The 19,899-nt window shown below is 37.7% G+C and overlaps 1 protein-coding gene across 1 annotated transcript in view; it reads left to right on the top strand.

Annotated features, from left to right (window-relative positions):
* Positions 1-19,899, top strand: part of LOC146766776 (uncharacterized) — a 372,272-nt gene that overhangs the window by 120,108 nt on the left and 232,265 nt on the right. Inside the window, exon 4 of the mRNA XM_085586012.1 lies at positions 7,809-7,934. Coding sequence (XP_085442138.1) covers positions 7,809-7,934 — 126 coding nt within the window. The remainder of the gene's footprint in view (positions 1-7,808; positions 7,935-19,899) is intronic.

Here is a 19,899-nt window from a genome sequence, read left to right as displayed (position 1 = left end):
GAATGCCAATTAAGTAAATAAATGAACACAATGAGATGTTGTCAATGAGCGATCTTGAAATAATGACTGAGTTGGGAGAATGTGCATTATGGGAAAAAGGCAAGAATTTAGTAACAATGTCACACTGACAAATAATCATGGCACACTGGGATAAAGAAACAGCAGAGAGGACTACAAATCTGGCAATCTAAGTAAATGTAATTCTGATCAATTATATTTTTTCCTTTTTCTGTGGAGATGACTTGTTACCCAGCTTCTTTCAGTGGTGAGCAGTGGATTAGGAGAGCTTTTGTAGAAAAAGTTCAATAAGGTACTTTTAATAAACTACTTTTTAATAAACTTCTTTTAACTGAAGCAAACTTCCTCATGAGCAAGAAGAAAATGTGCCATGTCAAATGGCTCTCTCCATTCATTTTGGAGTGATTCACTTCTCCATTTCAGCAAAATCCCATCATTCAAATACAAAACATAAAATAGAACCTGGAGTTTTTGAGTACCTGATCCAGTTACAAAACAGAAGTGTGTTGTTGGGAAGTGTAACTTTGTAATTGCTTATTAATTTTCTCTGTAAGGTCTTTTGCTACTTGCTCAGTGTACTATTTTTAGTTTACTTCTGGACTACTTTCAAGTACAGTATGTGTAATGCAAATGGAGATTATCAAAATACTTTGGTTTTGCTACTGTGGTATAAGTGATACCTCTGACTTGTATAAATTTTATTCACATGCTGTAAAAAGACCGTGAAAAATTCTTGACTCTGAAACCATATCAAAAAGACCTTTTGCAGAGTCACAATTTTATATATGTCTTACCTTTATGTGGTAAAAAAAGGTGTCTTAGATGTCTTTCTTTCCATTTACCCTATCATCCTTTAATGATTAAAGGGTTCCTAACAGAATTTTAGGAGAATGTTAATTTCTGAGCATACATTTTGAGTAATGGAAAGTAGTGCGTTCTCATGTTGTACAGGAAATCTGTCTCTCAGCAAGGCTAGAGAGATCTGGAAAGTTCCATCTGAGTGATCCAAAAGTAGCATTGAAAAGCTATTTTAGCTCTCCAGAAAGATGAAAGAGCTTTTTACTCTCTTGCTACTATTATAATTTCAGAGTGACAAGTGATTAAAGCAGCAATGGGCCGAGAGCCTCCCACAGTGTTTAACAGCATATATGAACCATATGTAATACTTACCTCTGTACTCATCTCAATAAAGAAAGATGCCCATGCTAAAAAAATGGAGCTGTGGAGATGATGTTTGTGTGCAACCTGATGAGCACAAAGAACACAGCAATTAGCTGTGCAGATATTGATAACAGAGATGCCTTTATTCACAGCTGCTGGAATGCCAGTTAGGTAGAACAGATAAACAAAGATAATGATAAACTGTCAGCTGAAGTGTTTAGGAGAGCAAGTAGTGTGACAGAAGATGACAAGGAAGGCAGGAAATGAGCTAAAGCGCAAGGGGAAAAAAAGACTTATTAAAAAAAAAGCATCTCAGTGTACTGACACCAGCTGACTTTGAAGTACATTTTGAAGAGGAGAGTTGCACAAGGAATATATGGAACAAAGCCCACAGAAGTTATAAAAGCATTAAAATGCTTCTGTAGAAGTATCTGAAATAAATTTCTGCCCCAGTTTTAGAGGCTTAGCAGCCTCTTTGTTTTTTCTCTGAAGTATTGGACACCATCTGCTATTGTTTGTCCTTTTGTTTATAAGACCTACTGATAAATCAGATCTTATACACAGTTTTATTCTTAAATAAAGACTTTAAAATTCTCACCTACATTTTGTGAAATAAAACAGATTTCCACAGTTGGTAGGATAAACAAGATATGGTGTTTTAATGTTATCTCAAAGTGTGTGGTTTTGGGCTTCAGGACTGAATTTAATAATTAATCTGGAGGTTCCTTCTTTTGATTCTCAGAGGACTTTGAATGTGCTTATGTGATTTTGTTTTCTTTACAAATAATTTCAAAGATACCAACCCCTGTAAGAGGAAAAGTTGGGTTTATCAGTATTGAAAGTTTTAGCCTTTTGGGGGAAAAAAAATCCCCACTTCTATTAGTTATCATCTATTATTTTTCTGTCTTTGGAATAATTTTCTTTCTTGGTCCTAACTTGGAATTGTTCACAGAATAAAAATTCCAAGTTTCCCTCAGCTTTGTTAACTCTTCCTTTTAGCTGCTTCACTCAGGAAATGGCAGATTCATCTAAAGCCTTTATTAAAGCATATTGGTTTGGAGGTGTGACTTTGCTGATTTCTTCTTGTGATAGTTTTGCCATTTCTTGGGAGCATCACTCTGTGGGTATTATTAAACAAGGATTTTCATAAATACTACATTATATTATTTAAGGAAGGATAAAAGGAAAAAAAAAACCCAAACCACTGATACTTCAATTTCTTTGATGTATTGCAGTTTTATATAGGAATAAGAATTTATGTTGGAGTGTAATCCATTCCCTAAGTGCTAGGTCTAAGAGTTTTATAGCTATACTTCCATTAACACTCATTTAAGTCTGAAATTTTGCTGAATAATTTGATGTAACATTGTAAAAATTATATAAGCTCCAAGTGAGTATCATGCAGATTTATTTGTTAATGTCAGATATAATTGCTCATCTCATTTCCATCCATCACAATTTATTTTAAGAATGGAACATCAATTATTTCTTTTTATAGAAAGTTTTTAACAAGCTATTAAAACACACTGAAAAGGGAAACATTTATGTTATTCACATAGAAGAGGAAGACATGAGGTGAGGATGGGGACACTGGTGAATTGTAGAAGACTCTGCAGTGCAGGTAAAATTGACACAGCACATGATGCCTGTGTTTAGTGCTTGGTGCTGGGCAAATATTGGGTGTTTCAACAGTCAGGCTTCCCTGCGAAGCTCCCTGCTCTTCATGGGAACTTGGACAATTCCAGTGCCTCCAGCACAACTACTGCCGGCTCAGGAAACTTCTGCAGAAAAGTTCCTTTGAGGGCAATGAAAAACTGACAAACATTCTGGGGGTGAGAGCGTCAGTCCCCTCTTGCCTTGTGACGGTAAAGCTACACAGAAACAGCCCCAGTGCTGAAAGTTCATGTAACACTTTGGGTACATTCCCTGGTTGGGCAAAATTAGAAAACTCCTCAAAACTGAGCATCTGTTTAATTAAGAGGCAGGTAGTATTTTGTTACTTCTTGTTGCCAAATGGATTTTTAAAAATTGCCTTTTTCCTGCCCAAATGAAACAGCAGCTCTGAAGAAGGGGTACAGGTTGTAGGTGCTTTTCCAGGTGCCCAACCACAGTGTCACTGCTCAGAGTTCACAGTTATTTCCAATACTATCAGTGAAATCCATTTTCCATGGAATGCAAAGACAAAACTCCAGTGGGTTCAAAAAAGGTTTCATTGCTTAATTAGGAATCTTGGAAACTAACTACAACCAATCTTTCCTGAGTAAATATGCGTCCCGTTAAATTAGGAGCACTTCCACAACAGATGCTTTTTGTAGATTTCAGGTGTGTTATGACAGCAATTCATAATTATCCATGCTGTCTTTGTGCCAAAAAATCATGCTGAGGAGATCCACTTAAATGTAATGAAGACATTGGAAAAAAAAAGCAAAACTCCCAACTGCTCAGAGAATATCAGTTACACTTTTTCAAACTGTTGCCACAGCATCGTAATAACAATTTTATGATCTTACTAAGTAATAATTAAAATTTGTATTATCTGTCTGGGATGATTAAAGTCATTATAAGGCTTCCTAGTATGGCACTACGTCAAATTATCTGTGCAGCTTTCTTCTACCTCTGAGAACCAAACAAAATTTGTTTTTATAGTCCAGTTCCAGAGCTGTTGAAGTTGGACCAGGTTTTCCACGTGTGCATTCTCCTTTTCATGAAGGTTCTATCAAGGTGTTTAACAGGAGCTTTTCCAAGTGTCATGGTGAGAGCTTTATCTAAGATGCTTACAAGATGCTGTGGCTGGGTCCGTGGTTTGTGGCAGCGCGGGGCCAGCAGCTCTGGGGTGGCTCAGCTCAGCTCGGCTCAGCCCAGCCCAGCTCAGCCCAGCTCAGCAGTGCCCGCTGCAGCCCTCGCACCCTGCGGAACCTCAGGTGGCCGCCAGTGTCGCTCCTGGCGGTAAACAGGGTGTAAATTCCCATTTCTAGGTGTGTCGGAGATTTTTTGGGAAGGTTTGCAAGTTTTGGCGTGCGGCGCGCCCGGAGGGGATCGAGCCCTCACGGGCGCGCAGCAGGTGCGGGGATCCCCGCGCCGCCCTCACCTGAGACGCACTTACAAAAAGAAAGCGGATCCCCAAATTTCGTACGTAATACTTGAAATAGTGCGCGTTTAATGCTCCCTCTTTCAAAATAAGCATAAGCAAGTAGGAAATGTTGCAATTCTTCCTTTTTGCAAGAAAAGCAAAAGGAATGGATGGTGCCTCGTGAGTATTTCCTCGGCTGTGACACCGAGGGTGCGGGAGCTCCCTCTGAGGGATCAGGGGGTGCAAGGGGCGTCCTCCTTGGAACTTGCTTGTGTTTATTCCTGGAGAAACCTATGCTTTTTGTCAATACACTCTTGTCTGAATGTTCTTATTTTCTTTGTTTTACCTGGTGTCTCCTTTCAAACTTGTTTCATATCGCAAGGGTTTTTGTTCCTTTCTGTTCTGTAGAGCAGACTTTGTTAGCATGAGTGGTTGTAACTTAGTATCTTTTAAAATCAAATGTGGTGATTTTGTTTGGAGTTTTTTAGCCTTCTATTTATCTAGTTGACGTTAAGAAACGGATTATTGTTTTGAAAGACAAATAAAAATAGCGTATCACCAAAACACTTCTTTCCCCCCTCCAAATGCCTCATGCAAACGTTGGGACCGTAAGGCTGGAATTTCCAGTCAGAATCGAGGCATTAAAGCCATTGACTCCTAGACAGCCTTTACTGCTTTCACCTGAATGCTGTCTAAGCTGAGAGAAATAATGTGGTTGTGTAAATCTTGTTGCTAACGGATATTTTAGAAAAAAATAGCTTCTCCTATTTTTTATTTCAGGTTTGTAACTTTTTAAAAATGGGTATCAGATTTCTGTTGACCTATGGTCTGTGTTGATGTGTCTTCCTTTGTGTTCTGCACCTTGCTAATTTCTAAAATATTAAATGTACATCAAGTTTTAAGATGTGCTGTTTGCATTTGTATGTAAAATGAATTGAGACAGAAGAAGGGTCATCAGCTCAGCTGAGTCTCCCAGACTCTGAGCTTTAACATTTGCTACCATTTATATGTGTCATGTTTGGTGTACTAATGATTCCAACATTTTTCCAAAGGTCTTTGTTTTCCTTTTTGGGGGAATCCTCCATCCCACTCCACCCATGTATATGCAATATTGTTATATAGAAATATAAGCATAGATGCATTTAAATATGATGGGGGAAAAGGTATTTTCTACTTTATTAAAATGTTTCTTTAATGTGTGCGAAGTGGGGAAATTCAAGGTAATGAGAAAGCATTTTTCTAATGATTCACAATGAAGCTTAAAGGCTGTCTCTGATCATGAGCATTTGATCTCCGCTTTCTGTTTTATACAATACAATGACTTTGAAGTCGATTGCAAAAGAATTGTTGATACTGTGAAGTGAATTTGGCTCCTATGAAGGTTCCAGTTGACCACTTAATGCAAGTAAAGCAGAAAATAAATGTCTTGGATGATTTTGTATTGCCTTTTAATTTTTTTTTTGGTATATATTTAAAATACTTTAAACTGTGAGAGTGTTAATTGTACTTATTTACCAGGAATTATCTGTGCTTTTCCAGTACACAAAAGATACATGAACATATGGAAATTAAGGCATTTAAGACTGATTGTACCTGGGCTATATGCTAGCCAAATCTGTAAATGATATCAATGATTAATTCTCACTTGAGAGATTAGTAGTGACTTCTGCCAAATTACACTGATTATTTTCTTAAACCAAGGTTGTGTTTTCACTATCTGTACCTGTCTTGTATTAAGATTTGTGTTTCTGAAGCTGAAAAACTATGAAAAATATTTGTGCTTGGAATTGGTAGGCTATTTTTTAAAAATCTCATTTCATTCAGAGAATCACAAGACACATGAGGAAATAGATGTGTCTCTCACCTCAAACTTTCCTTTAGGCCTTTTTTGTTGCTTGCTTTTTTTCCTCTGTTTAGTTGTTTTGTCCATCTGTTCCAGTGTGTTTATTTGGGGGTAGTACAGTATTTTCTTAAAGAACTCTGATCAGTTCCTTGAAATTTCTTAACTTAAAACAAATAGCACTGATTAATACAAGAACTACTGATTTTTTTTTTTTCCAAGAAGCAAAACCAATCAGAGGCAGAAGTTATTTTGCTTTTCTGTCTTGGGAAAAATATTCTCACTTGCATTATTTTTCTTTTATTCCAGTCATTAATGTACAAAATGATATTAATGAAACTGTTAACTTTTATGCCTACCTGCAACATTAATCTAAATTGTAATTCAGCTTTGCCAGCGGTTGTCACTTCTTTTTTTTTTTTTTTTTTTTTCCTGTTGGGTGGGTGGGAATAAATTGTAATTTTTGTTATTGTGTCTATATTAGACTATTCATTTTCTGGACTATTCCTGCTTATGTTTGCATAAGTAGTCACTGTGGTGTCAGGTTTCATTGGTTTTATTCTATTTTCTAGTGCTTAATTTCTGAGCAAAAATGGTTGTTTATTTTCTGAAGACTTCAGGAAATTGAATGCCTGATTAAAGTTACTACCATGTGTGATTTCCTTTTTATGGCACAAGTGCGCTACTGAGAAATACACTATGTGAGCTTTCTTTCCTGATCTGCAGGAGAGTTAAAAATTCTTAAATACACAGGAAATTTTCTAATTAGCTCAGCTGAAGTTTTAATGTTTGTGTTAAGTTTATACTGGCAGACATTAAATGATCTTTGTTTTTATTGCCTTTTTTAAAGCCTTATGTTTTTTCAGGATGCTCATTGAACTGATTGTAAAAATGGCTTCTGCATGCAGGCCTAGTCAAAATTCCAGCATAATTCTGTAGGCGGTCCTTTCCAAGGTATCTTGTCTGTTGTGTTGCCAGCTGAGACATCTGTGAGTGCTGTTTGTAAGAACAGTTTGTAGGAATTCAGACTCCTGTCTGCCAGAGACAAGTTAAACTGCTTTCTGCCTGTCACAGTCTGTCTGACTGATGGGTTATAGCAAAACGTTTAAAGGCTGCTGTGGTTCCACCCCAGCTGGCAACTGAGCCCCACAGAGCCCCTCACTCCTGCACCATCCCCAGCCCACCCTAAACCCCTGTGGGATGTGGGACAGAACTGGAAAGGCGAGACAAGTTGCAGGTGTAGATAAAAACAGTTTAGTAGGTAAAAGAAAAACTGAGCCCAAAAGCACAGCAAAATCAGGAATGCATTCAGCACATCCCTGGGGAAGCAGGGGTCCAGCACTCCCAACAGTGACTTGAGAAGACAAACACCCATCACTCTGAACATCCCTGTTCTTCTTTCCCAGCTTTCCATGCTGGGATGGTGCTGTGTGGTGTGGAATATCCCGCTGGGTCACCTGTCCCAGCTGTGTCCCCTCCCGGTTTGCTGTGCACGCCCAGCTCCTCACGGCTGGGCACTGGTGTGAGAAGCAGAGAAGGCCTTGGCTGTTAAGTGCTGCAATGGGAACACCCCTACAGTAAAAAATGTGGAGAACCCCAGATGTGGGAAGAAATGACGATGTCTGGCTCCAGATCAGAGGGCTGAAGGATAGCTTTATTAAAATTATACTATGTCACATGAATATACTATTTAAAGAGATGCTATACTATTCTACCTAGTTACTTCTTACTTACCTATCAACTCACCAACTCATGACTCTGCGGAGAGCCCGAGCCTCAGCTGGATCCCATTGGTCACTGAACCCAAGCAACCTTCACCAGAATCCAACCCAGCAATCACTGCAGGTAAGCAATCTCCATACCATATTCCACATGGGAAAAACAAAGGAGCAGAGATAAAGATTGTTTTCTCTTCTTCTCTTTGTGCTTCTCCTGAGAGACAGAATTATGTCTCTCTGTCCAGAGAATGTGAATGTCACACACCCCTGCAGTCCCATCCTACACGTGGGGATTCTGGAGGAAATCCTTCAGTGTGTATTATCACTGTCCAACCCATAGATTAGAACAGCTACTTCTAATGGTATTTTCATTGGCATAAAGTTTGCGTTGTCTGAACAAATTAAGGTTCTTTTTAAACTTTTTCATCCCCTGAGGGCTCTTAGTATTTGTAGTCAGCAGCTGCACTATATTTGTAATTCTGTTTAATTATGTGCAATTAATTGGGTCATAGCTCTGCATGTTGGAAATAATGTTTATAGAGAAAATTCTACTGTGGATATAGTGAGTTGCAGCACTTTTATTGTGCTTAATATCTGTTTCTGGTGGAACTGGGAGTACTCACTAGTTAAGAGTTGATGGATTTTTCACTGATGTTCTGCTGCTTAATTTCAAAATATGGGATGCGTTTTTATCAACTTCAATTTGCCAAAGCAAACATATGCACACTTTAATTGAAATAAAGCAATAATAACTTTATGTGCTACTAAAAATATGGCTGCTCAGCATTTATGGAAAAAATGTTAGGACAAAGATGTGCATCGTGAAGGATGCATGAAAACAATTCCTTGTAAACACACCAACCAACCAAAAATCCCTTCCAAAGAAAAAGAAAAAAAAAAAAAAGGAAGCCATGACCACACTATTCTGGCTACTGTGGTTATGCAGTCATCAGTATGTTCCTTTTAGATGCTTGTATTTCAGGATTTAAACTTAATAAATGCACATAAACTGGATTTGGACATAGATGTTCACAGCTGATGTCAGTGTCTTTTCAATATTCTACCATCCAGAAAAAAGCAAGAAATCAACGAGATGGACCAGTTTATATAAGCACTTATAAATGTTGAAAACGTATTTTAGTATTGGGTTTTTTTCAGTATGGAGGCATTTTGGTAGAATTTAGGAAGTTAAAAGTATCTTTGTTGGATGAAAATGAATTGGAATCTGCTTGCTTATGTGGGTTGGAGCATAGAGGCAAAGTATGTTTAAAAAGATTAAAGGTTTCTGTGGTAACATTTTGTGTTACATGTTAGCACTTGATAGTTTCCTGTCATACTTCTCCTTTTAGTTTACAAGAATTGGGCCCATGAATTTAATATACTGACACAGGAAAACAAATAAGCCAAACAGCTTTTATAGTTATGTTAAAAGTTTTAATTTGATGTTGTAGTAAAGAAGGACCTAAAGCTTTGCCTGAAAGCTCTGTTTAATCTGACATCTGAACAGATCTAGTGAGCTCTCAGCTAAAACTGCTGTTAATCTTAGTTAATACAATAAAACATTGGTTCTTCCTGCAGAATTGGAATGTTGGAGATGATTGAGGGATGCTTCCCAGGGGAATGTCATCTCTAAGAAATTGAGAGGGCTCATGGAAGGTCTTTAGCTGCTCCTGCTAGGGCCAATGCCAAGGCATGGTGCAGAGCCTGCCTGTGTTAAATGCTGACTGTAAAGATGGAATGTGTATTAATGCCTAGTTTAAAGCCCAGAGTGAACAACAACATGAGATTGCAGTCCCAGCACAGGGCAGTGCCCTGAAGTGTCAGTTGTCACTTAGTGATTATTTTGTGCACACATCATTGTTTGTGTTTTTCCAAATGAACATTTAAACAAGAAATCGTCAGGTTTAGGAATCTAGCTTGTTATGATGGCATAAAAACTGGCATAAGCCTCTCACAGCTCCCCTCAAGTGTAGGCTGGGGGGGCCAGGCCTCTCTGTTTTATTTTTGCTTCAAGAACCATCATGACATTCAGACTCTGGGATGGGCTGTTTGGACAGCTGCTCCCTCTGTTTCATAGCAGTCTCCAAACAGTGGACCAGATGGATTCTGTCTCTGTAAAAGAGACCTTTGGGAGGCTGTGACAATGAAAGCTTGTAGTGATACAGGCAAAACCTTATGAGGACAAATGTTTATCACTTACTCATCTGATGTGTAGCAGGGATCTTTTTTTGGTATGTACTCAGAGTCTTACAGAGAGTTTGATGCCTGGGTGTTGTAGTCACAGACTTCAGACAAATAATATAAAAGGGTGGTGTTGTGCTATTAAATAATGGATCTTTTCTGAGGGTAATTTTGTACATATGTCTTTTTAATGTGAATCTGTGAGGGAACACACAGTGCTTATGAATCAAAAAAGATTAATGCAGTGCTGTAGTTAATAACTATTCCTGATGTCTACGCTTGGCTGGGAGATAGGTGCTGCCAAGGTACCCAGGACTATGCCCCCAAATGTAATTAACTGTAATTAACCAAGGAGATGGAGGAGGCCAATTCCACAACAAGCACAGCTGGCTATTTATAGTTCCAGTGCCATCTCTGGTGTTTAATCACTGCCATGGCCAAGCTGCTAAGTGCTGCTTGGGTATATTGTGAATGCATGGGAAGGGATGCACAGAGAATTTAATTTTTAGATCTAATATAAATTTTAGCAAACAGCACAGCATGTGAGTAGAACTGTGTAAATTTATGCTGCTCTAAGTAACAGAATGCATTCACAAAAATGCTAATGTTTGTAAATTTTGAAGGAAAAACTGAAAAGCTGTTTTGAGGAATCACCTTCTAGCTCATGTCCAGAGGAAAAAAGACCACTTTTATTTGACCGTTAGGTAAAATCTACAAAGTACTGGCCTTTAATTGCTAAATGCCTGTTAAGTCGAATTTTGGAGGAGGAGAAGAGTGAAAAATTCAGCACAAGGTGATGCATCTTGATTTTAGTGTCCCTTTCATTATGTAATAACACACATCCTCTTCTGGCAATTAAAACCAAAATATATTTTCTCAACAGTTAATATGCCTTAACCTATGTAATAAAATAAAATTTTTGAATATTTGCAGCTCTATTGTCTGTTTAATTTTAATTAAAAAGCTTCTTTTGTCACCTCCTTGAGGGATTGAGCAGTTGTAACTAGGTATTGGACTGCTAGTAGTAAAAATCTGTCCTTTACACTCCTGCATTTGTATTTTCACGTGTCTTTAATTATGAAGGAAAAATATTTTCATTTGTCCAAGATATTACTTGAAAAAGCTGCTTTTCCATAAAAACTGCAGCTGCTTTTGTCTTTTCCTATCAAAAGTTTCCCTTTTAATATTCTGCCTCTGCATAAATTCAAGGACTCCGAAAAAAGAAGATAAGATTCTTTACCAGTTTTACATCTGGAAAATTAATTTTTAAGTTAAAGCTTCCTGTTTTGACACTCCACCAAAATATCAATTAAAATAGTCAAATATCTTTCAAAGACTTTGTTTTTAAGACCAGAAGTTATCATTAGATCATCTGGTTTGAGTAATATGTAGTAATCAAATGATTTTCTGTCTGACTGATTGTCCAGATGCTGGCATCTCCTTTCCTTCCCAGCAGCCTTCCAGTTTAAGAAAAAGCTGCTCCTGTAGGAGGGCACTGCCCATGTCTGGTGACTGAGGCATCATGAGAACTACTTTTGCTTTTTATGAAAGAGAGGAGGTGAAAATACTGAAGTAAATTGTGGAACAGTTCTGGGGCCTCTAATATTTCACCTCCTAGTTTTGGGTTGAATTTAAACTTGTTATTTACAGGGAAAGTATTGATGGTTTGACTTCCAGGATTTTAGTAGGTTTCAGAGCTTATTTCCTGGTTGATTTGTTAGCTGCTCTAGCTGTGTCTGTGGTGCTCTTATGGAGACTATCCTAGTTTTATGTTGTGCAGTATGTGTAGCAATGTTATCCAGCAAAAAGTGTAGAAAATTAGACATATACATTAGGAATAGCTGGTGGCACATAAATAGCATTATACTTTGTTTTTAGTGTAAGTAATGCATTTATGCCAACTTCAGTTTTCTTTGCCCTGCTAAATATTTTCAAATTCCAGGGAAAGTTTTGTTTTGTTTGGGGTTTTTGTTTTTTCTATTGAGTCTGTTGTTAATGCCAGGAGTGGTCCTGTAGCTGTGAGATTCAGTATTGTTTTACAGGAGGCCTAAAAACTCTGACAGTAAACTACAGATTTGGAACATGTATTCAACAGAGGCTTGTTCCAAGGCAGAGGGAGTTTATTTCAAAATCTGCAAAGAAAACTGAGCCTTCTGAAAGGCTGTTGTTATTCTATCTGTGGAGCCACGATAGAGCTGGGGATTCTCTTTCATGTCAGATTTTTGTCTCTGCAGATATGAATGCTATAATCAATGCATGAGGGAGCAGCATTTCATTTTCTCCTGCTAGCTGAGCTCTGTATGATTGCTTCCAGACAGACATGTGCAGTTCCATTGCAAAAAATGCTCTATGCAGCCATTAGTATAACTTTTTTTTTTTTTTAGTAGCAGCTTGTGCTTGAAGGCTCTCTCTTCAATCTGCTTCTGTGAATTTTCCTCCACCTTTATTCATTCATCCAATATGGACATAATTTCAGTGTCATGGAATAGCTGCTGTGGGCTGCTATCTTCATAATTTAACTTGGTCTGCAGCTTTTTATCCCCCAGAAAAAGAGACTAAACTCACTGAATTTTGAAAGTCTGGGAGCCAAAATGAGAGATTGGAGAAGTTGGACCCCTTTCCATGTAGTATGTCTTGGGATAGTTCTTAGCTAATTCTTTGGTCTTTCCCATTCTGCCCCTAATCTGCCTGTCTGGTTTTGGAGGTAGTTGGTTGTTTCTTTGTCCGAGATGTTTCTGAGGAGATGAGCACACCCTCCTCTATTCCCCCTACTGACATGACCACTTCAGTGAGAATGAATCTTGTGCTCTCCCTCGTTTTGCTGTGTCCTGTGAGTCACTGTGCTGCCTTTCCTCCGCTGTGGTTGAACCCTCCCGCTCCTTCGAAGCCCAGTTAACCTTCTCTGACTCCTCAGGCTGCTCAGCAAGTCCCCAGTGCTGCTCACTTGGTTTATTATCTGCTTTCTCGCTTTGCATGAACAGATGGAGGTTATTACCACTTTTCTTGTTGTGCACAACCTAAAACCAGCCCAGCACAGCAGTGATTTGCTTTGGACTGAGCTATCCCCTCACACACCACGGTTAATGCAGCCCGGTGCCCTCAGCCTTGTATGTGTTAAGTCAGACTCGTTAAGAGGCACTAGACTTCCTCAGAGTCATTCAATACAGTAGATTCATTATCTGTGCTCAACTCCCTCCACTTCTAGAAATGAAAAATTCTGCTTGTGAATAACAACATGCTCTAGCTGACAAAACTTTAAAGCTCCCTCAGAAATATGTTTTGATGCAGAGGAAAGGAATTGGCAGCAGGAAGTTCTGTTTAAAAATGCAGCTTGCTCTTTTGGCTGGATCAGCCGCTGTCTCTTTCTGTGCACTCTCTTGCTTCACTGCTTCTGCTATTGTTTTCTGACATAGTTTTAAAAAAAATCTGATCACTGATGATAGGGAATGGTGAAGACATCAGGGAAAAATCTGGACATATATATTGGGCTATAAAAAATTATTTTTTCTTTTCCACAGGTGGCAAAAAAATGTGCCACTCCGTCCCTGGCTGCCCAGCAGCTTGAAATTAGCAGCAGGATGTCCTTTGATCATCCTTTCATTGATAATGTGTTGTACGTGCTTCCATTTCCAGTCCTAGGTCAGCCCAAAACCTTTCCTGTGGTGCAGTAATTGCTGTCTGTCTGTGCTTCATGTGTGTCACTGTTTAGGAAGTAAAGTTTATGGTTTTCTGTTGGGTAAGGAAACAGTTCTGTGAGAACTGATCATGAAAGTATTATGTTTTAAAGATTAATTTTAACCCTGGTAAGGACCAACCATTAACAGGAATTCGTTGCAGGCTTGTGGAACCTCCAAACACTGATCATTTGTTTCTCTTCATTCTATTCTAATTAAAGAAGAAGAATTTAGCAAAACCCCTTCTCATTGTTTCTTGAACAGCTCCCCACTGGTTGGCCCTGGCAAGGGTAGCTGTTTTGTCACAGAACAGTTCTGGCTTACAGAGTTCTTGTTCTTGCCTCTTTGTTGCTGTCTCTGCTGTACAATGTTTTACAGGTGTACTGAAACAAATGTTTTCTGCAGATCTGGCAGGGACTGAGTCAGGGTACCTATGTGGATAAAGAATAGGCTCTTTTCTTTTTATTTTGCCCAGACCCTGATGTGTTTCTAAATTCAGTCTTACAAACAATTTTATTGGCACAAGATGAGGTGGCAGAGTGCTGCAGAATCTGTAACTGCAGATAAGAAAAGACAATTTCTTACACTGGCAAAGCTGCCAAAACCCTTGTATTGTGAAACTTCTCCCTCTAGTTATCTTTTCATCAGGCAGCTGAGGAAATTGGACTGTAGGCCTTAAAGACAAAAAACAATCAAACATGAAACTTTGTGCAGGTTTCGTGTAGTCTGATTAAGTCCAGACCATTGTATTGTAATCACTCAACATTCTTTCAGAGCCAGCTTTATTTGGCTGATAGGCTGCTAATTTTTGGAAGTACTTAATCTCTAATGATAAAGAAGTGAGTCTGTCAGTATTTTCATCCATTCACAAAGCAAACTAATAACTAGGAACTTCAGAGTGCAAGTTTAGATTGCTAAGTGATTCTTGCCTTGGAGGTATTTTAAAAATATGTGTGTGTTTATTTTTTAATATATCTCAAAAGTGTTGTAGAGTTAAAACCAGAAGTCTAGGGTTGGAAAACTTTAGCAGTTTCTAAACTTTATTCAGCTTCACTAATTCATGGATCATGGAACCTAAGTACTACCCTCCTGACATGAGTTAATCACTGCCATTGATCCTATTGCCAGTTGTTGGTATGTATCAGCTGCAGCACAACCATCTAGAGTACAACATACTGGAACAGTGGTGAGGACTCCTGTAAAAGTGCCTAGCATACATTTAAATATTAATCACACTACCTGGATATTGAATTAGTTGCTCTTGAAAAAATATACTGTCTGCTGGAAACTTTTAATCAAGACATTCTCATTCTGGAGTTATAATGGTTTGAATAAAAGGAAATAATAAGGAAACTGTTTGTTTGCAGTTATGATGGTTTATTTCTTGAGATGATTTTTCTTTTTAATGTAATTGTTGGTGGTAGTTAAGAAAAAATACAGTAATAGTGAAAATTTCCTCTTGGTTTAAGAATTACTAAATGGTAATACCTTTTAGTATTATGGTAATACCTTTTAGTAAATGGTAATACCTTTTTCATATTGAAATGACAGGTCACTTAAAAATCTCTCTGTAATTTCTTTAGTTATATGCAGAATTTTAAATTTTGAACAAGGTGTTCAAAATTTGAACACTTTGAAGGTGTTCCAGTAACATTACATTTGCTGGGACAGAATGTATTTAATTCCTTAATGCATGCAGGAAATCTTCAACCAATAATCTTTTTTAAATGCATGAAAGAAGCAGCTTTGCTCACTTCTGTGGCCTATGTCTCAGCCCAAGTGATGAGGAAAGAAGCATAAAGGAATACAAATATGAGTAGGTGATACAGACAATTCTTAGTTTTCTTTTTTCTAATGTTTGGTGTACCTCTGCAGAAAGGGAAGGGAGCTCCTCTGATTAAAGACTGTGTAGTTATGGAGAACAAAATTTGGGGTTTTGCTTGTTTCAAAACAATGTCATGACAAAAGCATCTTTGAAGCTATTGAGTAATGTAGTTGTACTTAGTGTGCACAATACCAGTGACCATAAATATTGATTGATTTTTAAGTAGTAATATCTATTTCACTTGGGCTATGAGACAGTTCTCTTTCATCCAGTGTATTAAGATGAGAGGTGTTGCTGTCAGACTAATTCCCACAGCTGTGTGTGTAGACTGTGACCAAGAAAAATTTTTCATCATGCTACCCAATGCACTATTTGCTGTCTTTTTGCTGTAAGGAGATGTGAAATAATTTACTTTGCATTTGTAAGCCACTTGTACACTTTGCCTTCTTAAGGGTCTCTAGGCTGAGCTTTTCTGCTTGCATATTCCAAACTGGGATGTAAATGCTGGGAGGGCTGAAGGGGAATATAAAACTGGAGAACAGCTAGCAAGAAGAAAAATGGAACAGGGGCCTTGTCATAGCAGCAACGTTGGCATTGAAAGGAGCCCAAATACTCCACTTTGCCTTTGGATATGGATAAAGATTTTTGTCTTAGAAACCAGCTATTCAGTTTAGTATCCACCCCTGGATAAAACACTTCCACTTTGACTAGAACAAAGGTTTTGCCTGCTTATTGGAAAGAGCATTCCTGGGAGAGAATGTTACCTGGCTGTCAGGAAAAGCCATAGAAGATGCAGTTGCTTTTGTACCTGTTCACTCATATTGTCTCTCACTTTGATCTGCTTCTCAGTGAGGTTTAAAAATACCTCTAATTCTGGGATAGAAATTCCGTAGTTGTGAGAAGGTGTGGATTGGTGTGAGGAGGAGGGGAAAAGAGATTGAGAAGCAGCAGAATTTTACATCTGCGGAACAATGTTGGGATTTCTTACTCACTGATGAAGGATCTCCAGGAATGACCAGGTACAAAAGGAACCTGATGAGGGTGATTCAGTTGCTTATATTACAGAAATGGTGTGAACACTGCTCTGCAGTGATTGCTTTTGAGTGGCTTTAGGAATTCAGACTTTCTTTCAGAACCCTGTAAAATGAATCAGAATGTAATTCCTGTCACTTCTCCTCAAAAGCATTTCTAGTCCATGGTACAATTGTCTGTTTTATGGTATCCATGCCTGCCTCGTGTCAATTAGGGTAAGACTGTGCTGCCCTGTTCCTGGCAACACCCACGTTTTACACCATATCTTCTTAGCAGGACTGTGTCCATTCAGTGCAGAATAAGTTGACTCCTGTGTACAGCTCAGAAGGCCAGCATGATTCTCTGGAGTTAAAGGTGCTAGGCAAATATCAGACATCAAACCTATGCCATTTTTGTAGCTCTGATGTGTAACTGTTATTTTCTAATATATATGTTTATTGCTGTATTTCTACATGTAGCAGGTGTTTGGTTTGTTAAAAACTTAATTTCTAGATCAAAATATTGTCTCTTTTCTCTCTGTAAAAGAAGGTCTCCTAGTTGGTAGAGTGTAAAACAGAATCTGAATACTCTGTAGTTCAAAATACATCCAAAACTCAAGTTATTCACACACTAGCTAAATCCATTAACAAACCAAGAACTTGGTAGGGACAAGATGCTGTTCTTTTTTCAATCATTCTTTATCCATCAGTACAAGGTGAGAAATTCACTGATGAAGTCTCTATTTCTGTGTTAGCAATTGACTGGGGGAAAAGCAAGATCCTCAGGTTTTAGAGCTGTATGATTTAGTATGCAGTCAAAAGTATAGTACAGCTAGCAGTTGTAAAGGAATTGAAATTAATATTTTAATAGGAGGACTAAAAATAATCTTTATATAGTCAACATTATTCTAAATTGAGTAGTTGAGATCCATTTGGCAGGAAACATTTCTAATTGTGTGATATATGAGCATTTTTATTTTATATAAATAATAGTATGTAGTGCTCATAGTTCTTTCTAAATATTTGCTAAATAGAAAAGGAATTTTTAAATTAGGTATTGCTACATGATGATTTGCAACTACTGGGAGCAGGCAAAGAAAGGCCCTCAGATAGTTAGCTATTCAGGTATGATGAATCAATGTTGAAACCTGTGGGTGGCACCCTTTTTGGGAACAAAAGGTGTGTAAGGAACGTGGTGAAAGAGAGAAGAGGAGCTGCAGAAATCTTGCTGAATTTCCACTGAGTTGCAGGTTTTAAGTGTGTGCTTTATGCAGACTTTGGTGAATCAGAGCCTAAAGTTTATGGCCATTTGTTTTGGGGAAATTAATACAACTGAGGTGGTGCAGCTTCTGTTGTTATTTGATGGCAGCCAACTTGAGTTATGGCAGTGAACCAATTAATTTTTTATGTGAATTAGGACCTATAATCGTGTCTTCAAAAGAAAGCAGCTCTGACAAAACTTAGTGTTCCTAAGGCATCTGTACTTTTCATAATAATAAATAAGAAAATCAAACACATCAGACTTTATTATCTTTGAAAACATTGACTTTTTCCCACATAAAATGTGGATCAATACAGGAAATGGCCTTCCTTCTTTCTTATTACTGCAACTTTTAATTATCTCTTCTCCCCCACATGATGACCTTTGCTTCAAATAGAGCACGCTGTAGATTCCTAAATTTCCCTAAAGGGCTATAATTGTTATGCTGTGTGTGGGATAGGAATATTTGAATTGTTGATATGAAATGTCAAAAAATAAGTCTTCAAAGGGGTTGAACATTGAATTTGCTCCTGCTATTGTTATAATCTACACAAGAACCTAATGAGTGGCAGCACAAAAATAAGGCTGAATTATATTCTGAAATACTTGAGGGAAGTAAAAAGATGAACTTAGGCTTTTTTTGGTTCAAAGAATGCCTCATTTCTATGGAAAGAGTTGAGTCACCTGAGTCTTCATTGCAAAACTGTTTTGCTGTAGATAGTTATTCACAGCATTTAATGTGAACAGACAAATTCAGGTTTAAAATTCAACATTTCTCATGCTATGTGGTGAAACAAAATGCTAAAAGCTCCTAACATGCCAGTGTGCAAAATAAAGCTTGCAGGTAGACATTTTAGGGTATGGTGTGTCTATTTTTAAAGTATTAAGATTACTCACTGATCTTTACCCCTAGCCTGACACGGGGTCAATTTTGGATAATAAGGAAGCTCTTAATATTGCAGAGTATCATTATGCGATTAATTTCTAAAAGGAGGACTGTTACTGAATGTCATCAAGTTGTCCCCTCTGTATGAGTTGTATGAAATACCTGTAATTGTATAATCTTGCCAAGAACATAAACAGGCTACGTATGTGATACTGATTCTAAATTGTGCTATTTCTCTACAATTTAATCCTATCTTCTGACTTTACCTTGAATGAATGAGGAGTCATAGCTTGACTTGTCTAGAAAAATTGTTTCTTAAATGCTCCACTTTCAAATATGATGGATTTCAGAAAGCTTCTGTATTCATAGTATAAAAAAATATAGCTGTGTTATTTTTAGATGCTTTCTTGGCCCAAAAATTGGAATAAGAACTTTTTGTAAGAAATCCTAATATCAGGAGTAATACTTGTTGAATTTTTAAAATATATTTTGATGAGGGTCATTAAATGATTCTTGTGTCTTAAATTCATCTTTGTTATTAGCTGATATAAAGCCTAATCAGTAAGTGGATGTTAATTTGTGTAGTGTAACGCTGGACCTCCCAGGAGATTGCTCTGTGTGCTTATTACATATTCATACCAGCACCCAGAGACACATGATTGATACTGCTCCATTCATTCCTGATGGTTATCCAGCAGTGACAAATGTTTCCACCTTCAGCAGTAAAAAGGTACCATGACTGTCTGAAGTGACACTTCACTCAGAATTAGCTCTTTCTCAATGAAATTCTATTTCCTTTCAACACAAAACATCTGGAGTGTAGAACTGATGGAAAGATGGGCACTTTGTTAGCAATGATCAGGAAATTCAAGCCTTTTGATATATTATTTTGGTTGAGAAGTTTTTTCTCTATGCAAACTAATTCAATAACATTTTTCCAGTGAGAGTGCTAAAGCTTTTTAAAAAATCACCGAGTTACGTATCAAAAGCATTTTATGCTGGTGAAGGATTGTAGGAACTGATATTCTTGGGAGCATGAGTAGAGAATCTCTTAATGGTAAAAATAACTTGGGAAAAGTTGTAGATTATTCTCTGGAAGTTGTCACTTCTGTGTAAGCACCTTGTACATTCCCGTATGACAAGTTAACAAAAAGGCCGGCATACTGCAAACTGTGGCCTATACAGAACCTTTTATCTGTGTTTAGTTTGTGGTGAAATGTTACAATGATGAATGACTTTCAATTCCCACACTTTC

Source organism: Lonchura striata, chromosome 8, assembly GCF_050655825.1.
Source record: "Lonchura striata isolate lonStrDom1 chromosome 8, ASM5065582v1, whole genome shotgun sequence".
NCBI lineage: Eukaryota > Metazoa > Chordata > Aves > Passeriformes > Estrildidae > Lonchura > Lonchura striata.
The sequence above is the reverse complement of the archived record's forward strand: the minus strand, read 5'-3'. Positions and strand labels throughout refer to the sequence as shown.